Below are 19,607 nucleotides of genomic sequence, written 5' to 3'. Positions count from 1 at the left end.
CATGCTGGGGGAGAGAAGGTCATGCTGGGGAGAGAATGACATGCTGGGGGAGAGAAAGGCATGCTGGGGGAGAGAAGGACATGCTGGGGGAGAAGACATGCTGGGGGAGAGAAGGACATGCTGGGGGAGAGAGAAAGACATGCTGGGGGAGAGAAGGACATGCTGGGTGAGAGAAAGACATGCTGGGGTAGAGAAGGACATGCTGGGGGAGAGAAGGACATGCTGGGGGAGAGAAGGACATGCTGGGGAGGGAAGGACATGCTGGGGAGAGAAGGACATGCTGGGGAGAGAAGGAGATGCTGGGTGAGAGAAGGACATGCTGGGGGAGAGAAGGAAATGCTGGGGGAGATGCTGGGGAGAGAAGGACATGCTGGGGGAGAGAAGGACATGCTGGGGAGAGAATGACATGCTGGGAGAGAGAAGGACATGCTGGGGGAGAGAAGGACATGCTGGGGGAGAGAAGGACATGCTGGGGGAGAGAAAGACATGCTGGGGGAGAGAAAGACATGCTGGGGGAGAGAAAGACATGCTGGGTGAGAGAAAGACATGCTGGGGTAGAGAAGGACATGCTGGGGAGAGAAAGACATGCTGGGGGAGAGAAGGACATGCTGGGGGAGAGAAGGACATGCTGGGGGAGAGAAGGACATGCTGGGGAGAGAAGGACATGCTGAGGAGAGAAGGACATGCTGGGGGAGAGAAGGACATGCTGGGGAGAGAAGGAGATGCTGGGTGAGAGAAGGACATGCTGGGGAGAAGACATGCTGGGGGAGAGAAGGACATGCTGGGGGAGAGAGAAAGACATGCTGGGGGAGAGAAGGACATGCTGGGTGAGAGAAAGACATGCTGGGGTAGAGAAGGACATGCTGGGGGAGAGAAGGACATGCTGGGGGAGAGAAGGACATGCTGGGGAGAGAAGGACATGCTGGGGAGAGAAGGACATGCTGGGGAGAGAAGGAGATGCTGGGTGAGAGAAGGACATGCTGGGGGAGAGAAGGACATGCTGGGGGAGATGCTGGGGAGAGAAGGACATGCTGGGGAGGAAAGGACATGCTGGGGGAGAGAAGGACATGCTGGGGGAGAGAAGGACATGCTGGGGAGAGAAGGACATGCTGGGGAGAGAAGGACATGCTGGGGAGAGAAGGACATGCTGGGGAGAGAAGGACATGCTGGGGAGAGAAGGACATGCTGGGGAGAGAAGGACATGCTGGGGAGAGAAGGACATGCTGGGGAGAGAAGGACATGCTGGGGAGAGAAGGACATGCTGAAGAGAGAAGGACATGCTGGGGGAGAGGAAGAAATGCTGGGGGAGAGAAGGACATGCTGAAGAGAGAAGGACATGCTGGGGGAGAAAATGACATGCTGGGGGAGAAAAGGACATGCTGGGGGAGAGAAGGACATGCTAGGGGAGAGAAGGACATGCTAGGGGAGAGAAGGACATGCTGGGGGAGAGGACATGCTGGGGTAGAGAGAAAGACATGCTGGGGTAGAGAGAAAGACATGCTGGGGGAGAGAAAGGCATGCTGGGGGAGAGAAGGACATGTTGGGGAGAAGACATGCTGGGGGAGAGAAGGACATGCTGGGGGAGAGAGAAAGACATGCTGGGGGAGAGAAGGACATGCTGGGTGAGAGAAAGACATGCTGGGGTAGAGAAGGACATGCTGGGGGAGAGAAGGACATGCTGGGGAGAGAAGGAGATGCTGGGTGAGAGAAGGACATGCTGGGGGAGAGAAGGACATGCTGGGGGAGATGCTGGGGAGAGAAGGACATGCTGGGGGAGAGAAGGACATGCTGGGGAGAGAATGACATGCTGGGAGAGAGAAGGACATGCTGGGGGAGAGAAGGACATGCTGGGGGAGAGAAGGACATGCTGGGGGAGAGAAGGACATGCTGGGGGAGAGAAAGACATGCTGGGGGAGAGAAAGACATGCTGGGGGAGAGAAAGACATGCTGGGTGAGAGAAAGACATGCTGGGGGAGAGAAAGACATGCTGGGGGAGAGAAAGACATGCTGGGGGAGAGAAAGACATGCTGGGTTAGAGAAGGACATGCTGGGGAGAGAAAGACATGCTGGGTGAGAGAAGGACATGCTGGGGGAGAGAAGGACATGCTGGGGGAGAGAAGGACATGCTGGGGAGAGAAGGACATGCTGGGGAGAGAAGGACATGCTGGGGGAGAGAAGGACATGCTGGGGGAGAGAAGGACATGCTGGGGAGAGAAGGAGATGCTCGGTGAGAGAAGGACATGCTGGGGGAGAGAAGGACATGCTGGGGGAGATGCTGGGGAGAGAAGGACATGCTGGGGGAGAGAAGGACATGCTGGGGAGAGAATGACATGCTGGGAGAGAGAAGGACATGCTGGGGGAGAGAAGGACATGCTGGGGGAGAGAAGGACATGCTGGGGGAGAGAAAGACATGCTGGGGGAGAGAAAGACATGCTGGGGGAGAGAAAGACATGCTGGGGGAGAGAAAGACATGCTGGGGGAGAGAAAGACATGCTGGGGGAGAGAAAGACATGCTGGGGTAGAGAAGGACATGCTGGGGAGAGAAAGACATGCTGGGGAGAGATAGACATGCTGGGGGAGAGAAGGACATGCTGGGGAGAGGACATGCTGGAGAGAAAAGGACGTGCTGGGGGAGAGAAGGACATGCTGGTGTGGGAGAGGAGAGAGAAAGTCATGCTGGTGTGGGAGAGGAGAGAGAAAGACATGCTAGGAGAGAAGAGAGAGAAAGACATGCTGGGATAGAGGAGAAAGACAGACATGCTGGGGGAGAGCAGAAAGAAAGAAATGCTGGGGGAGAGGAGAGAGACATAATGGGGGAAGAGCTGATAGAAATAACTGCTAGAGGAGAGAGATGAAAGTTATTACGGGGAAGAGGTATAAGGGATCTGTCTGGATACCAAGATGGCAGACGGACTAGGTCATATATTGCCACACCTAAGATGGATGCTGACAGGAAGTCAGCCTCTCTCTGGTCCTTTCTACAAAGGAAGAGAAAAACCCCAAAGGGAAAATAAAGTAGGAGAGAAATACATAAGATGGAAAAGAAAGGTATGAGGGGTTGTGAAATAGAAAGAAAGAATGTGAGAGAGAAGAAATATGGGGGCGGGGGAAAGAGGCTTTGGGAGGGACAAAAAATATACATGAGGGGAAATGAATAAGATAAAAACATAAGGAGGATCAGATAGAAATAATGATATAAAGTATATAATAAAATAAAGACATAGTGGAGAGGAGAGAGAAAGACGTGCTGGGGAGAGGAGAGAGACATACTGGGGAGAGAGAAAAACATGCTGGGGAGAGGAGAGAAAGACATGCAGGGGAGAGAGAAAAACATGCTGGGGAGAGGAGAGAGAAAAACATGCTGGGGAGAGGAGAGAGAAAGACGTGCTGGGGGAGAGAAGGACATGCTGGGGAGAGAAGTGTGAGAGAGAAGGAAATGCTGGGGAGAGAAGGACATGCTGGGGAGAGAAGTGGGGGAGAGAAGGAAATGCTGGGGAGAGAAGGACATGCTGGGGGAGAGAAGGACATACTGGGGGGGAGAGAAAGACATACTGGGGGGGAGAGAAAGACATGTTGGGGAGAGAAGGACATGCTGGGGGAGAGAGAAGGAAATGCTGTGGAGAGAAGGACATGCTGGGGGAGAGAAGGACATTCTGAGGGAGAGAAGGACATGCTGGGGGAGAGAAGAACACGCTGGGGGAGAGAAGAACACGCTGGGGGAGAGAAGGACAACTGGGGGAGAGAAGGACAACTGGGGGAGAGAAGGACATACTGGGGAGGAAAGGACATGCTGGGGGAGAGAAGGACATGCTGGGGAGAGAAGGACATGCTGGGGGAGAGAGAAGGACATGCTGGGGGAGAGAGAAAGACATGCTGGGGGAGAGAGAAGGACATGCTGGGGGAGAGAGAAGGACATGCTGGGGGAGAGAGAAGGACATGCTGGGGGAGAGAGAAGGACATGCTGGGGGAGAGAAGGACATACTGGGGGAGAGAGTAGGACATACTGGGGGAGAGAGAAGGACATACTGGGGGAGAGAGAAGGACATGCTGGGGGAGAGAAGGACATACTGGGGGAGAGAGTAGGACATACTGGGGGAGAGAGAAGGACATACTGGGGGAGAGAGAAAGACATGCTGGGGTAGAGAAGGACATGCTGGGGGAGAGAAGGACATGCTGGGGGAGAGAAGGACATGCTGGGGGAGAGAAGGACATGCTGGGGGAGAGAAGGACATGCTGGGGGAGAGAAGGACATGCTGGGGGAGAGAAGGAGATGCTGGGGGAGAGAAAGACATGCTGGGGGAGAGAAGGACATGCTGGAGGAGAGAAGGACATGCTGGGGGAGAGAAGGACATGCTGGAGGAGAGAGAAGGACATGCTGGGGGAGAGAAGGACATGCTGGGGGAGAGAAGGACATGCTGGGGGAGAGAAGGACATGCTGGGGGAGAGAAGGACATGCTGGGGGAGAGAAGGACATGCTGGGGGAGAGAAGGACATGCTGGGGGAGAGAAGGACATGCTGGGGGAGAGAAGGACATGCTGGGGGAGAGAAGGACATGCTGGGGGAGAGAAGGACATGCTGGGGGAGAGAAGGACATGCTGGGGGAGGGAGAAGGACATGCTGGGGGAGGGAGAAAGACATGCTGGGGGAGAGAAAGACATGCTGGGGTAGAGAAGGACATGCTTGGGGAGAGAAAGACATGCTGGGGTAGAGAAGGACATGCTGGGGTAGAGAAGGACATGCTGGGGTAGAGAAGGACATGCTGGGGAGAGAAGGACATGCTGGGGAGAGAAGGACATGCTGGGGAGAGAAGGACATGCTGGGGGAAAGAAGGACATGCTGGGGAGAGAAGGACAGGCTGGGAGAGAGAAGGACATGCTGGGAGAGAGAAAGACATGCTGGGGGAGAGAAGGACATGATGGGGGAGAGAAGGACATGCTGGGGGAGATGCTGGAGAGAGAAGGACATGCTGGGGGAGAGAAGGACATGCTGGGGAGAGAAGGACATGCTGGGGAGAGAAGGACATGCTGGGAGAGAGAAGGACATGCTGGGAGAGAGAAAGACATGCTGGGGGAGAGAAGGACATGATGGGGGAGAGAAGGACATGATGGGGGAGAGAAGGACATGCTGGGGGAGAGAAAGACATGCTGGGGGAGAGAAAGACATGCTGGGGGAGAGAAAGACATTCTGGGGGAGAGAAGGACATGCTGGGGAGAGAAAGACATGCTGGGGGGAGAAGGACATGCTGGAGAGAGAAGGACATGCTCGGGGAGAGAAGGAAATGCTGGGGGAGAGAAGGACATGCTTGGGGGAGAGAAGGACATGCTGGTGTGGGAGAGGAGAGAGAAAGTCATGCTGGTGTGGGAGAGGAGAGAGAAAGTCATGCTAAGAGAGAAGAGAGAAAAAGACATGCTGGGATAGAGGAGAAAGACAGACATGCTGGGGGAGAGCAGAAAGAAAGAAATGCTGGGGGAGAGGAGAGAGACATAATGGGGGAAGAGCTGATAGAAATAACTGCTAGAGGAGAGAGATGAAAGTTATTACGGGGAAGAGGTATAAGGGATCTGTCTGGATACCAAGATGGCAGACGGACCAGGTCATATATTGCCACACCTAAGATGGATGCTGACAGGAAGTCAGCCTCTCTCTGGCCCTTTATCGCCAGCAGCTGCTTGTGGTCTTTAAATAGCAGGCAGTTGCTCTCTGTATTTTCTTGTGCAAAGTACTCTGTTCCCCCTTGAGCGCTGCCTTTGTTTCTGTGATTGCCTGCCTGTGTTTGAACTTCTGCTTGTACCTGACTACCCCTGCCTGCCGCCTGACTCGACCCCAGAACTGGACCTGATTACCCCTTCCTGCCGCCTGTCTCGACCGCGGAACTGGACCTGACTACTCCTGCATCCCAGGCCCACATCAGTGTATTACTACCTACCTCTGCACTTCGACACGGCATCCGCTTTGCCCTTAGCAGAGGGGACAGAAGGAGATGCTGGCGGAGGAAAGAGAAAGATGTTAGGGGGATAAAGACATGCTAGGATGAAAAGAGAGACATAAAGGGGGGAAAAGCCGTATGAGGGGGAAGGGACGGAGAAATACATTGCAAGAAAGGGATAGATAAGGGGGAGGGGTGGGGAATAAATTGTGAAACGCATTAGGGGAAGGGAAAGAAGGAAAATATTTTACATTAGATTAAGTAGAACAATACGCATAGATTAATAGTGGAGAGAGTGGGCTACTGTAGCTTAAAGTAAAACACCTTTCTTGGAGATCCATTTTCCCCCCCCAGTTAACGTCACCTCCTCCTCCACCTTCTCCTCCTCCTCCGAACTACAAAAGAAGCCCAAGACCAATGACAGTGAGTATTATAAATACTTGTAGTCTTCCAGTGCCCATGTTAGCTAACCCAGCAACTACTCCTACTTTACTACCTCTACTTATATCTATCAGTGCCATTTCTCTAATGCCTCACAAGTCACATTCTCGCTTACCACTTGCCAGTAACATATACCTCCTGCCCGATGTCAGTCCTACTTTCCCCAGCCTTCTGTCAGAGCTAGGGGCCACCCTCTTAAATATTGGGATTGCTGTCTTGCACACATCAGTTGCTCACACAGAGCCGGGTTGAAAGTCAGAAATCACTGAATTATGAGAGAATTAACAGAAGAGGTACAACCCTCACACAACACCTCAGATTTACAATCCTGTTGGGCTAAGTACTCACCCCCAGCTAGAAATAGGTGGTAATTTGGGGCGCCATATTGGTCGAACAAATTTTTTGCTACAAGGAAAGAGAGACCCCCTGTGAGTCACCATAATCACACTGGCTGCTTTTGAATCCCCTGCACAATACAGAATATGTGAATGGATGCTGCCATTGGCATACATTCATTGAATCTCGCTGTGTTTGGCTCTAAATCACAGTAGATTGTTAGGTCCCTGGTTCAACAAGTTTAATGTAGGAATGTTTCTGTTACACACATGAAAGGCAGTGAGAGTATGAAATATATTGCATCTGTGGTTCCTATATATGGGGGTGAAATAGATATATATTATATATATATATATATATATATATATATATATATATATATATATATATATATATATATATATATATATATATATATATATATATATATATATATCTTAGAGAGAGAATATGGTTGCACACAATGAAAATAAGGCCTCAGCAGAGGCACGTGTATTTGCAGTCTGTAAGGATCCCAAGAGATCCAATATACCGGCACAGCACAAGAGATAATAACATAAAGTGGTCCAAAATACACACATATGCCCTGGAGACCGAAACGTTGGGTATATGTATGCATTCTGAAGCCCAATAAACAACTTTTTGTGGTTATCTTTTGTGCCGGTGTATTGAATCTCTAGGGATCCTTACAGAATATATAATGTATGTATGTATGTATGTATGTATGTATGTATGTCTGTATGTATGTATAGCAAATGGAAATATTCCTGTTTGCTCATTTGCATGTCTTAGACAGGTCTGCACATATACATGCAAATGAGTGTAAAGGAATATTTCCATTTGCTATATGCTTTGCTGTGGAGGGTTTTTGTCACTTTTTTTACCCACCATAACTTAACTAAGTATATATATATATATAAATAAATATACACACACACAAAGTTGGAACACAGCCGCTGCATCTCCTAGCGCCAATATCTTTGCTGCAATTGTTCCCAATGTACCCGAGTCTGTTACTTAGGGAGGCGCAATAAGAAGACGTAGGGAGGAGTTACAGGATAAACGTTTTTCTTGCACAGCGCTGACAGTGAATGCAGCAGCCTTGTGCATATACATTTTTGCAGCCCCGAGTCCCTGCCCCGTAGAGGTGTTTGGTGCCTGAGGCACAGGGAGATAAAGGGACATACCCCACGTCACAAGGAGCTGACTGACACCGGGATTATATGGTGGGTTTTTATCAAGTTCTGCGTCTACGGTGCAGCTAAAAAAATCCATTCTTCTATTGCAATGCATCATTGCGACTGTACTAACTGCAGATAATAAAATGCATGCTGTATTTAAATTACCTGTAATATTTGTCATCCGTAGCTGAAAAGAAAAACAAAACATGTTTTAGAAGTCATTTCCTTAGCAAATATCTGCAGGTGCCCAGCCACCGCCAAGGGGGGGACAGACAGTACTGCTGTCCTGGACCCCTTTCTGCAAGTCATTGAGCTACAGGACACAGACACAAGAGGCAATCCCTTCCTCACTGATGGGCACTGAGTGGGGGAGGCCTCAGACAGTGGTTTGGGTGGCGGTAGTCAGGTCCAAGCAGAAGTACAATCCTAGACAGGCAATCATAGGAACAAAGGCAGATCTCAAGCAGGAACAGAGTACTTTGCACAAGCAAAGACAGAAAGCAACTGCCTGGGTCACAGGGTGGGGCCTCAGGAGAGAGGTGAGAGGGAGGGGACAGACCAGGGGGAGAAACAGACATGAAAGGTGAAGAGATCTACAAAGGAAGAGAAAAAACCCAAAGGGAAAATAAAGTAGGAGAGAAATACATAAGAGGGTAAAGAAAGGTATGAGGGGTTGTGAAATAGAAAGAAAGCATGTGAGAGAGAAGAAATATGGGGGCGGGGGAAAGAGGCTTTGGGAGGGACAAAAAATATACATGAGGGGAAATGAATAAGATAAAAACATAAGGAGGATCAGATAGAAATAATGATATAAAGTAAATAATAAAATAAAGACATAGTGGAGAGGAGAGAGAAAGACGTGCTGGGGAGAGGAGAGAGACATACTGGGGAGAGAGAAAAACATGCTGGGGAGAGGAGAGAAAGACATGCAGGGGAGAGAGAAAAACATGCTGGGGAGAGGAGAGAGAAAAACATGCTGGGGAGAGGAGAGAGAAAGACGTGCTGGGGGAGAGAAGGACATGCTGGGGAGAGAAGTGTGAGAGAGAAGGAAATGCTGGGGAGAGAAGGACATGCTGGGGAGAGAAGTGGGGGAGAGAAGGAAATGCTGGGGAGAGAAGGACATGCTGGGGGAGAGAAGGACATACTGGGGGGGAGAGAAAGACATACTGGGGGGGAGAGAAAGACATGTTGGGGAGAGAAGGACATGCTGGGGGAGAGAGAAGGAAATGCTGTGGAGAGAAGGACATGCTGGGGGAGAGAAGGACATGCTGGGGGAGAGAAGGACATGCTGGGGGAGAGAAGGACATTCTGAGGGAGAGAAGGACATGCTGGGGGAGAGAAGGACATGCTGGGGAGAGAAGGACATGCTGGGGGAGAGAAGGACATGCTGGGGGAGAGAAGGGCATGCTGGGGAGAGAAGGACATGCTGGGGAGAGAAGGACATGCTGGGAGAGAGAAGGACATGCTGGGGGAGAGAAGGACATGCTGGGGAGAGAAGGACATGCTGGGGGAGAGAAAGATATGCTGGGGGAGAGAAGGACATGCTGGAGAGAGAAGGACATGCTGGGGGAGAGAAGGACATGCTGGGGGAGAAAAGGACATGCTGGGGGAGAGAAGGACATGCTGGGGGAGAGAAGGACATGCTGGGGGAGAGAAGGACATGCTAGGGGAGAGAAAGACATGCTGGGGGAGAGGACATGCTGGGGTAGAGAGAAAGACATGCTGGGGGAGAGAAAGACATGCTGGGGGAGAGAAGGACATGCTGGGGGAGAGAAAGTCATGCTGGGGGAGAGAAGGACATGCTGGGGGAAAGAAGGTCATGCTGGGAGAGAAGGACATGGGGGGGGAGAGAAAGGCATGCTGGGGGAGAGAAGGACATGCTGGGGGAGAGAAGGACATGCTGGGGGAGAGAAGGACATGCTGGGGGGGAGGTGAGAGACATTCTGGGGGAGATGAGAAAGAAATACATGCTCGTGTGGGAGAGGAGAGAGAAAGACATGCTGGTGTGGGAGAGGAGAGAGAAAGTCATGCTGGTGTGGGAGAGGAGAGAGAAAGACATGCTAGGAGAGAAGAGAAAGAAAGACATGCGAGGAGAGAGAAAGACATGCTGGGATAGAGGAGAAAGACAGACATGCTGGGGGAGAGCAGAAAGAAAGAAATGCTGGGGGAGAGGAGAGAGACATAATGGGGGAAGAGCTGATAGAAATAACTGCTAGAGGAGAGAGATGAAAGTTATTAGGGGGAAGAGGTATAAGGGATCTGTCTGGATACCAAGACAGACCAGGTCATATATTGCCACACCTAAGATGGATGCTGACAGGAAGTCAGCCTCTCTCTGGTCCTTTATCGCCAGCAGCTGCTTGTGGTCTTTAAATAGCAGGCAGTTGCTCTCTGTATTTTCTTGTGCAAAGTACTCTGTTCCCCCTTGAGTGCTGCCTTTGTTTCTGTGATTGCCTGCCTGTGTTTGAACTTCTGCTTGTACCTGACTACCCCTGCCTGCCGCCTGACTCGACCCCAGAACTGGACCTGATTACCCCTTCCTGCCGCCTGTCTCGACCGCGGAACTGGACCTGACTACTCCTGCATCCCAGGCCCACATCGGTGTATTACTACCTACCTCTGCACTTCGACACGGCATCCGCTTTGCCCTTAGCAGAGGGGACAGAAGGAGATGCTGGCGGAGGAAAGAGAAAGATGTTAGGGGGGATAAAGACGTGCTAGGATGAAAAGAGAGACATAAAGGGGGGAAAAGCCGCATGAGGGGGAAGGGACGGAGAAATACATTGCAAGAAAGCGATAGATAAGGGGGAGGAGTGGGGAATAAATTGTGAAACGCATTAGGGGAAGGGAAAGAAGGAAAATATTTTACATTAGATTAAGTAGAACAATACGCATAGATTAATAGTGGAGAGAGTGGGCTAATGTAGCTTAAAGAAAAACACCTTTCTTGGAGATCCATTTTTCCCCCCCAGTTAACGTCACCTCCTCCTCCACCTTCTCCTCCTCCTCCGAACTACAAAAGAAGCCCAAGACCAATGAAAGTGAGTATTATAAATACTTGTAGTCTTCCAGTGCCCATGTTAGCTAACCCAGCAACTACTCCTACTTTACTACCTCTACTTATATCTATCAGTGCCATTTCTCTAATGCCTCACAAGTCACATTCTCGCTTACCACTTGCCAGTAACATATACCTCCTGCCCGATGCCAGTCCTACTTTCCCCAGCCTTCTGTCAGAGCTAGGGGCCACCCTCTTAAATATTGGGATTGCCATCTTGCACACATCAGTTGCTCACACAGAGCCGGGGTGAAAGTCAGAAATCACTGAATTATGAGAGAATTAACAGAAGAGGTACAACCCTCACACAACACCTCAGATTTACAATCCTGTTGGGCTAAGTACTCACCCCCAGCTAGAAATTGCTGGTAATTTGGGGCGCCATTTTGGTCGAACAAATTTTTTGCTACAAGGAAAGAGAGACCCCCTGTGAGTCACCATAATCACACTGGCTGCTTTTGAATCCCCTGCACAATACAGAATATGTGAATGGATGCTGCCATTGGCATACATTCATTGTATCTCGCGGTTTTTGGCTCTGAATCACAGTAGATTGTTAGGTCCCTGGTTCAACAAGTTTAATGTAGGAATGTTTCTGTTACACACATGAAAGGCAGTGAGAGTATGAAATATATTGCATCTGTGGTTCCTATGTATGGGGGAGAAATAGATATATATTACATATATGAATATATATCTTAGAGAGAGAATATGGTAGCACACAATGAAAATAAGGCCAGAGCAGAGGCACGTGTTTTTGCAGTCTGTAAGGATCCCAAGAGATCCAATATACCGGCACAGCACAAGAGATAATAACATAAAGTGGTCCAAAATACACACATATGCCCTGGAGACCGAAACGTTGGGTATATGTGTGCATTCTGAAGCCCAATAAACAACTTTTTTGTGGTTATCTTTTGTGCCGGTGTATTGAATCTCTAGGGATCCTTACAGAATATATAATGTATATGTATGTATGTATGTATGTCTGTATGTATGTCTGTATGTATGTATGTATATGTAGCCAGGTCACCTTTTTCCCTCCTCGACCCCCCAGGGAGCCTCCGTGGCCACGGACGCTGTCGGGTACTGCCAGAGGCAAGCGGCAGACCCGACGGCCATTCAGGAGGGTGGGGGCCGAGGAGGGAGCTCGCCGGAGTGCAGGAGATCTCCGGCGGCTCTTGCACAGGGCGCCGCCATGTTGCGTCGGTTCGCGCATGCGCAGAGAGTCCCCGGCGGCCCGAGAGAGTCGCGCATGCGCAGAAGATAGGCCAGAGTTAGGAAGGAGTCGCGCGAGAGTAGGGACAGTGAGAGGGATGTTGCGGCGGCTATTAGGGGTTAGTGTAAGCACAGGGAAGGCGCGCACGCGGCCCCAGTGTTATTACAGGTGCCCCGGGACTACAATTCCCAGAGGGCATAGCGAGACAGGCACCAGGTGCCTGAGAGGAGCCAATATGGTTGTAGGACCGCCCTGGAGGGAGATGGATACATTTGGCGGGCTGGAGCTATGGGTCAGTCAGGAAGAAGCAGAGCAAGGAGGCAGACAAGGGAAGGAGGTAGGGTATGGGAGAGAGGGATCCCCTGTACTAGCCAGCACCCCCTTGGCCCAAGATAGCTCTGATGTTACCCTAAGATAGGAGTGTTGCCAGGGACTGCCTTAGAGGAAGGGACCCTGTCACTCCAGTAGTTAGAAGTCAGTTACTAGTGGGTAATTGGTTAGGGAGATCCTAGAGAGGGACGCGGCCCTAGTTTAGAGTGCTGCACTGTCAGAGTCACAGCAGGCATTGCTGTGAGGTCTGACAGGCAGGCACCGTGGTTAGCAGCACGTTGGCTGTTAGAGTTAGTGAGGCTTAGGGATGTGGGTAGTTAGGGGAGTGGGACAGGTCCTGACCCCTTAGGCCCATAGGAGTATCCCAAGCCACCGTAGGTTGCTGTATTATAGGGACGGCCTATAGTGCAGCACGTGCCCCTTATGTAGGTAGGGACACAGAAGTATCGTTGTTCCCGGAAAGCAGTTGGACCCACGTTGGGGTCCACAGAGACTGTTCCGGAGTGGGACCGCTCGAGCGGTGCAAAAGTGAAAGGAGTGCGGTTGCAGAGGATCAGAAGGAGGCATCGCCCGACTGATCCTTTGAGAAGCTTGTTGCTGACCCTAGCACCGGAGTGCTCGGCAGGTATTATACCAACACATGTGCACCAACAGGCCTAGAGGTTTTAGTGACTGCGCAGTCACCCATTGACTATCTCCGTAGGAGTACGGGACCTTGGGTGTGGGGGTTTCACTGGACACTGGGTGGTATCACCTAGTGTTGGGAAACGTCCTGCGAGACGTCACGGGTAGTGTCTCCTCGTGAGAGGGACACAGGTTATGAGGTTATGTAAAGGCGATGATATGTTCTATGTTCATTCAGTAAACCTGTTATCCATAATACTGGTGTATGTGGTTTCTGAGTGGGTTCCTATGTTAGGGTCATTCTACATTTCCATAGAATCCTACATAGGTGGAGGCGCTGAACCAAGAAACGTTCCAGAAGATTCACCCCAGGCTCTCATTAGCGGAGGCTCAGACCTCCTGTGAGCCTACAGGTATACGCACCACACCGGTAACACCACATGTTCTACTCACACACACTATATATGAGATTGGGTGGGGTGGAATACCCGTTACATTTGGAGGAGCTGCTGAGAGAGACCTGGGGTGCCCTGTTACATTTTTTTCTAAATTGTGCTATTTTTGTTCGCCATGAAGAAGCCACGTGCTGATTTCCCGCCCGTGCGTGAGAATGTTGCAAACTGTCCGGGTTTGGCGGGAAACCCTAAGCCCCGCCCCCGCCAACTGAATAACTCCACGCAGAGCCAGAGTCACTTCATGAAAGTGTGTGCTGCCCCTCCTTCAGATTCCACCAGAGGGAGCAAGCACTGTGAGCCTTCATCCGTAACTGCTGTCTCCATCAAAGAAAGTACTGGGGGCAAAGAAAATTGCTCGCCGTCATATGGACTCTGGCCGACGAAGGCCGGGGCCGTATCCTTTTTGTTGTGTCCGTGTATGATAGAATCGTTGAGTCCATCGGGTAGTATGAACTTTGCGATTTTGACGTGCCTGATAAGAGGGCGGCTGGAAGACGCAAACGAGGATGGGTGCCGGGAATGTTTCTGTAACAACGGTGACTGCTCCTTTTGTAAATTGGCCTGGGGACGCATGTGTGGCTGCTGCAGGATACCGACTCTGCAACCCGTGCCGTTGGCGGCTACAGGACAGCCCGAGGAAGAGGGCACTGTGGCCGACATAAATGAAATAGACTATGGGTTTTCTGATAATGATGATGAGACAGACTGTAAGGGAGTACACCCCAATGTATATGTGGCCTGGCGCGCGCCAGGAGTAGATTCTCTTCTCTTCATATGCTCCTGCCTGCAAGAAGCCCACGCTCAGGGAGCCAACGTGGCTCAAGGACCCTTCGACTTTAGGACCGTCGAGGTGGAAGGAGAAATGGGCATACAGTGTTTTAGCCCCACGTGCGGCTGTTCTAGAGAGACATTGACATGGTGGTCCTACTGTGAATGTTGCGGTGTGCGGTTATTGAAGTCTATTGTACCCCAGCCTACAGAGCCAGCTAAGGAGCCAAGTGAACCCATGGCGGAGAAGAGCGCGACTGCAGTGGAGGTACCGGAGCACGCCAGCTTCGTAACCACAACCACGGGCTGTATTACAGAAGGATCTGGTGACTACCTTGCGGAGGATACTGTCATGATATCTTCCGGGGAAGAGGTTGAAGTCCCATCGGTGGCGATGCGCCTACCGGCGAACCACCCCAGCGGGGATGCCGAGGATACAGAGTCTGCTTTGGGTCCGTGTACCCTGGAAAAGGTGTATCCCGATGTTGCGGACCCTGCTGTGGTCCCGTGTGCCCTACAATGGTCAGTCCGACCTACTACAGAGGTATCATCGGTCCTAGGCGTGGGACCAGTACCTACAGACGACCAGGGTGAGTCGACTGCCCCAGGGGTGTCGGGGGTGAGCCTCCAGGTGACCGCGGAGCACGATGGCTCCTTAAGTATGGTCGCCCGGGCGAAGGGCTCCCCTCTGCATCGCGTCCTGGTGGAGGTGTCCTCATTAGAAGGTAGCTGTCCAGAGAAGAGAGTGGACCAGTGTCTACCGTCGATCCTTCCGGAAGAAGGGAAGCCCATCGTCAGCCAGCAGAGTGGTAAAGAACCCCCTTGTTCCCCACCGACTCCGATGGAGGTGGCCGTGAAGAAGGCCAATGCTACGGTTCCTGAGCGGAGTGTGAGCCCGTGTGCCCCGACGCAAGTGGTCCCAGGACTGGGATCCAACGCTCCCGAGTTTTCAGCGCGTAAGTGGGCTGCCCCAGAAGTGCCGGGGGCAGGTCCCGATACCACCAAGGTGGGAACTGACAGCGTCCCCGAGGACCTGTTGGCCACCGTGAATCACCGCAGGGGTAAGGTGTCTACTTTTTCCCCCTTGCCAGGTGAAACCGAGACATTGTCCAGTGCTCGCTTCTCAGTGGAAGCCTCGCAGAACTATAGGGACAAGGACTGTGTAAAGGGAGATCCAGGGAGACTGGCCTCCTTTAAGCCCAAAAAGGAGCGCCCCATTCCTCAGGTAGTGGACGCGGGAAAGGTCCTGGCCTCCTGGTCTACCGCATCCCTGCCGCGGATGACCGGGTAAAGGCCCAATTCAGAGACACTGTGCTACTCCTTCCACCAGGGGGAGGAAGTAGCGAAGAGCCAGTAGCTGTCGCTTTAGAGTGTGCTCTCCAAGAAAATTTTCTGGGGGAGGCTCACGGACGCAAAAGTGAGGTACCCCCACATGATCAGTCAGGGGCACCCCACAAATGGTCTCAGCCAGCCTCGGGTAATAGTGGGTGTGATGTGCTGGGTTTCAGGGATGTTGCAGCCGATATGTTATGTGTACGGGTTATGCCACGAAAATTTTCAGTGTGTAAAATTGTACCATGCTATGTCGTTCCCCAAGCGAGGGCGTTGGGTGTTTCACCCGGGGGAGAGTGTAGCCAGGTCACCTTTTTCTCTCCTCGACCCCCCAGGGAGCCTCCGTGGCCACGGAGGCTGTCGGGTACTGCCAGAGGCAAGCGGCAGACCCGACGGCCATTCAGGAGGGTGGGGGCCGAGGAGGGAGCTCGCCGGAGTGCAGGAGATCTCCGGCGGCTCTTGCACAGGGCGCCCGCCATGTTGCGTCGGTTCGCGCATGCGCAGAGAGTCCCCGGCGGCCCGAGAGAGTCGCGCATGCGCAGAAGATAGGCCAGAGTTAGGAAGGAGTCGCGCGAGAGTAGGGACAGTGAGAGGGATGTTGCGGCGGCCATTAGGGGTTAGTGTAAGCACAGGGAAGGCGCGCACGCGGCCCCAGTGTTATTACAGGTGCCCCGGGACTACAATTCCCAGAGGGCATAGCGAGACAGGCACCAGGTGCCTGAGAGGAGCCAATAGGGTTGTAGGACCGCCCTGGAGGGAGATGGATACATTTGGCGGGCTGGAGCTACGGGTCAGTCAGGAAGAAGCAGAGCAAGGAGGCAGACAAGGGAAGGAGGTAGGGTATGGGAGAGAGGGATCCCCTGTACTAGCCAGCACCACCTTGGCCCAAGATAGCTCTGATGTTACCCTAAGATAGGAGTGTTGCCAGGGACTGCCTTAGAGGAAGGGACCCTGTCACTCCAGTAGTTAGAAGTCAGTTACTAGTGGGTAATTGGTTAGGGAGATCCTAGAGAGGGACGCAGCCCTAGTTTAGAGTGCTGCACTGTCAAAGTCACAGCAGGCATTGCTGTGAGGTCTGACAGGCAGGCACCGTGGTTAGCAGCACGTTGGCTGTTAGAGTTAGTGAGGCTTAGGGATGTGGGTAGTTAGGGGAGTGGGACAGGTCCTGACCCCTTAGGCCCATAGGAGTATCCCAAGCCACAGTAGGTTGCTGTATTATAGGGATGGCCTATAGTGCAGCACGTGCCCCTTATGTAGGTAGGGACACAGAAGTATCGTTGTTCCCGGAAAGCGGTTGGACCCACGTTGGGGTCCACAGAGACTGTTCCGGAGTGGGACCGCTCGAGCGGTGCAAAAGTGAAAGGAGTGCGGTTGCAGAGGATCAGAAGGAGGCATCGCCCCGACTGATCCTTTGAGAAGCTTGTTGCTGACCCTAGCACCGGAGTGCTCGGCAGGTATTATACCAACACATGTGCACCAACAGGCCTAGAGGTTTTAGTGACTGCGCAGTCACCCATTGACTATCTCCGTAGGAGTACGGGACCTTGGGTGTGGGGGTTTCACTGGACACTGGGTGGGATCACCTAGTGTTGGGAAACGTCCTGCGAGACGTCACGGGTAGTGTCTCCTCGTGAGAGGGACACAGGTTATGAGGTTATGTAAAGGCGATGATATGTTCTATGTTCATTCAGTAAACCTGTTATCCATAATACTGGTGTATGTGGTTTCTGAGTGGGTTCCTATGTTAGGGTCATTCTACATTTCCATAGAATCCTACATAGGTGGAGGCGCTGAACCAAGAAACGTTCCAGAAGATTCACCCCAGGCTCTCATTAGCGGAGGCTCAGACCTCCTGTGAGCCTACAGGTATACGCACCACACCGGTAACACCACATGTTCTACTCACCCACACTATATATGAGATTGGGTGGGGTGGAATACCCGTTACATATAGCAAATGGAAATATTCCTGTATGCTCATTTGCATGTCTTAGACAGGTCTGCACATATACATGCAAATGAGTATAAAGGAATATTTCCATTTGCTATATGCTTTGCTGTGGAGGGTTTTTGTCACTTTTTTTACCCACCATAACTTAACTAAGTATATATATATATATATATATATAAATAAATATACACACACACAAAGTTGGAACACAGCCGCAGCATCTCCAAGCGCCAATATCTTTGCTGCAATTGTTCCCAATGTACCTGAGTCTGTTACTTCGGGAGGTGCAATACGAAGACGTAGGGAGGAGTTACAGGATAAACGTTTTTCTTGCATAGCGCTGACAGTGAATGCAACAGCCTTGTGCATATACATTTTTGCAGCCCCGAGTCCCTGCCCCGTAGAGGTGTTTGGTGCCTGAGGCACAGGGAGATAAAGGGCCATACCCTACGTCACAAGGAGCTGACTGACACCGGGATTATATGGTGGGTTTTTATCAAGTTCTGCGTCTACGGTGCAGCTAAAAAAATCCATTCTTCTATTGCAATGCATCATTTCGACTGTACAAACTGCAGATAATAAAATGCATACTGTATTTAAATTACCTGTAATATTTGTCATCCGTAGCTGAAAAGAAAAACAAAACATGTTTTAGAAGTCATATCCTTAGCAAATATCTGCAGGTGCCCAACCACCGCCAAGGGGGGAGAGCCAGTACTGCTGTCCTGGACCCTTTCCTGCAAGTCATTGAGCTACAGGACACAGACACAAGAGGCAATCCCTTCCTCTCTGATGGGCACTGAGTGGGGGAGGCCTCAGACAGTGGTCTGGGTGGCGGTAGTCAGGTCCAAGCAGAAGTTCAATCCTAGACAGGCAAACACAGGAACAAAGGCAGAGCTCAAGCAGGAACAGAGTACTTTGCACAAGCAAAGACAGAAAGCAACTGCCTGGGTCAGAGGGTGGGGCCTCAGGAGAGAGGTGAGAGGGAAGGGACAGACCAGGGGGAGAAACAGACATGAAAAGGTGAAGAGATCTACAAAGGAAGAGAAAAACCCCAAAGGGAAAATAAAGTAGGAGAGAAATACATAAGATGGAAAAGAAAGGTATGAGGGGTTGTGAAATAGAAAGAAAGAATGTGTGAGAGAAGAAATATGGGGGCGGGGGAAAGAGGCTTTGGGAGGGACAAAAAATATACATGAGGGGAAATGAATAAGATAAAAACATAAGGAGGATCAGATAGAAATAATGATATAAAGTATATAATAAAATAAAGACATAGTGGAGAGGAGAGAGAAAGACGTGCTGGGGAGAGGAGAGAGACATACTGGGGAGAGAGAAAAACATGCTGGGGAGAGGAGAGAAAGATATGCAGGGGAGAGAGAAAAACATGCTGGGGAGAGGAGAGAGAAAAACATGCTGGGGAGAGGAGAGAGAAAGACGTGCTGGGGGAGAGAAGGACATGCTGGGGAGAGAAGTGAGAGAGAAGGAAATGCTGGGGAGAGAAGGACATGCTGGGGAGAGAAGTGGGGGAGAGAAGGAAATGCTGGGGAGAGAAGGACATGCTGGGGGAGAGAAGGACATGCTGGGGGAGAGAAGGACATGCTGGGGGAGAGAAGGACATTCTGAGGGAGAGAAGGACATGCTGGGGGAGAGAAGAACACGCTGGGGGAGAGAAGGACATGCTGGGGAGGAAAGGACATGCTGGGGAGGAAAGGACATGCTGGGGGAGAGAAGGACATGCTGGGGGAGAGAGAAGGACATGCTGGGGGAGAGAGAAAGACATGCTGGGGAGAGAAGGACATGCTGGGGAGAGAAGGACATGCTGGGGAGAGAAGGACATGCTGGGGAGAGGACATGCTGGGGAGATGAGGACATGCTGGGGAGAGAAGGACATGCTGGGGGAGAGAGAAGGACATGCTGGGGGAGAGAGAAGGACATGCTGGGGAGAGAGAAGGACATGCTGGGGGAGAGAAGGACATACTGGGG

At 51.5% G+C, this 19,607-nt stretch overlaps 1 protein-coding gene across 1 annotated transcript in view; it reads right to left on the bottom strand.

Moving 5' to 3' along the window:
• Window positions 1-19,607, bottom strand: part of LOC142486159 (uncharacterized) — an 83,781-nt gene that overhangs the window by 30,445 nt on the left and 33,729 nt on the right. The window contains exons 16-21 of the mRNA XM_075584817.1: window positions 18,227-18,248; window positions 13,930-14,057; window positions 10,502-10,558; window positions 8,050-8,071; window positions 6,251-6,321; window positions 5,927-5,983 (exon numbers count right to left, since the gene is read on the bottom strand). Coding sequence (XP_075440932.1) covers window positions 5,927-5,983; window positions 6,251-6,321; window positions 8,050-8,071; window positions 10,502-10,558; window positions 13,930-14,057; window positions 18,227-18,248 — 357 coding nt within the window. The remainder of the gene's footprint in view (window positions 1-5,926; window positions 5,984-6,250; window positions 6,322-8,049; window positions 8,072-10,501; window positions 10,559-13,929; window positions 14,058-18,226; window positions 18,249-19,607) is intronic.

The sequence above is a fragment of the Ascaphus truei genome, unplaced genomic scaffold (assembly GCF_040206685.1).
Source record: "Ascaphus truei isolate aAscTru1 unplaced genomic scaffold, aAscTru1.hap1 HAP1_SCAFFOLD_759, whole genome shotgun sequence".
NCBI lineage: Eukaryota > Metazoa > Chordata > Amphibia > Anura > Ascaphidae > Ascaphus > Ascaphus truei.
Note: the sequence above shows the minus strand (reverse complement) of the source record. Positions and strands in the feature narration are given on the sequence as shown.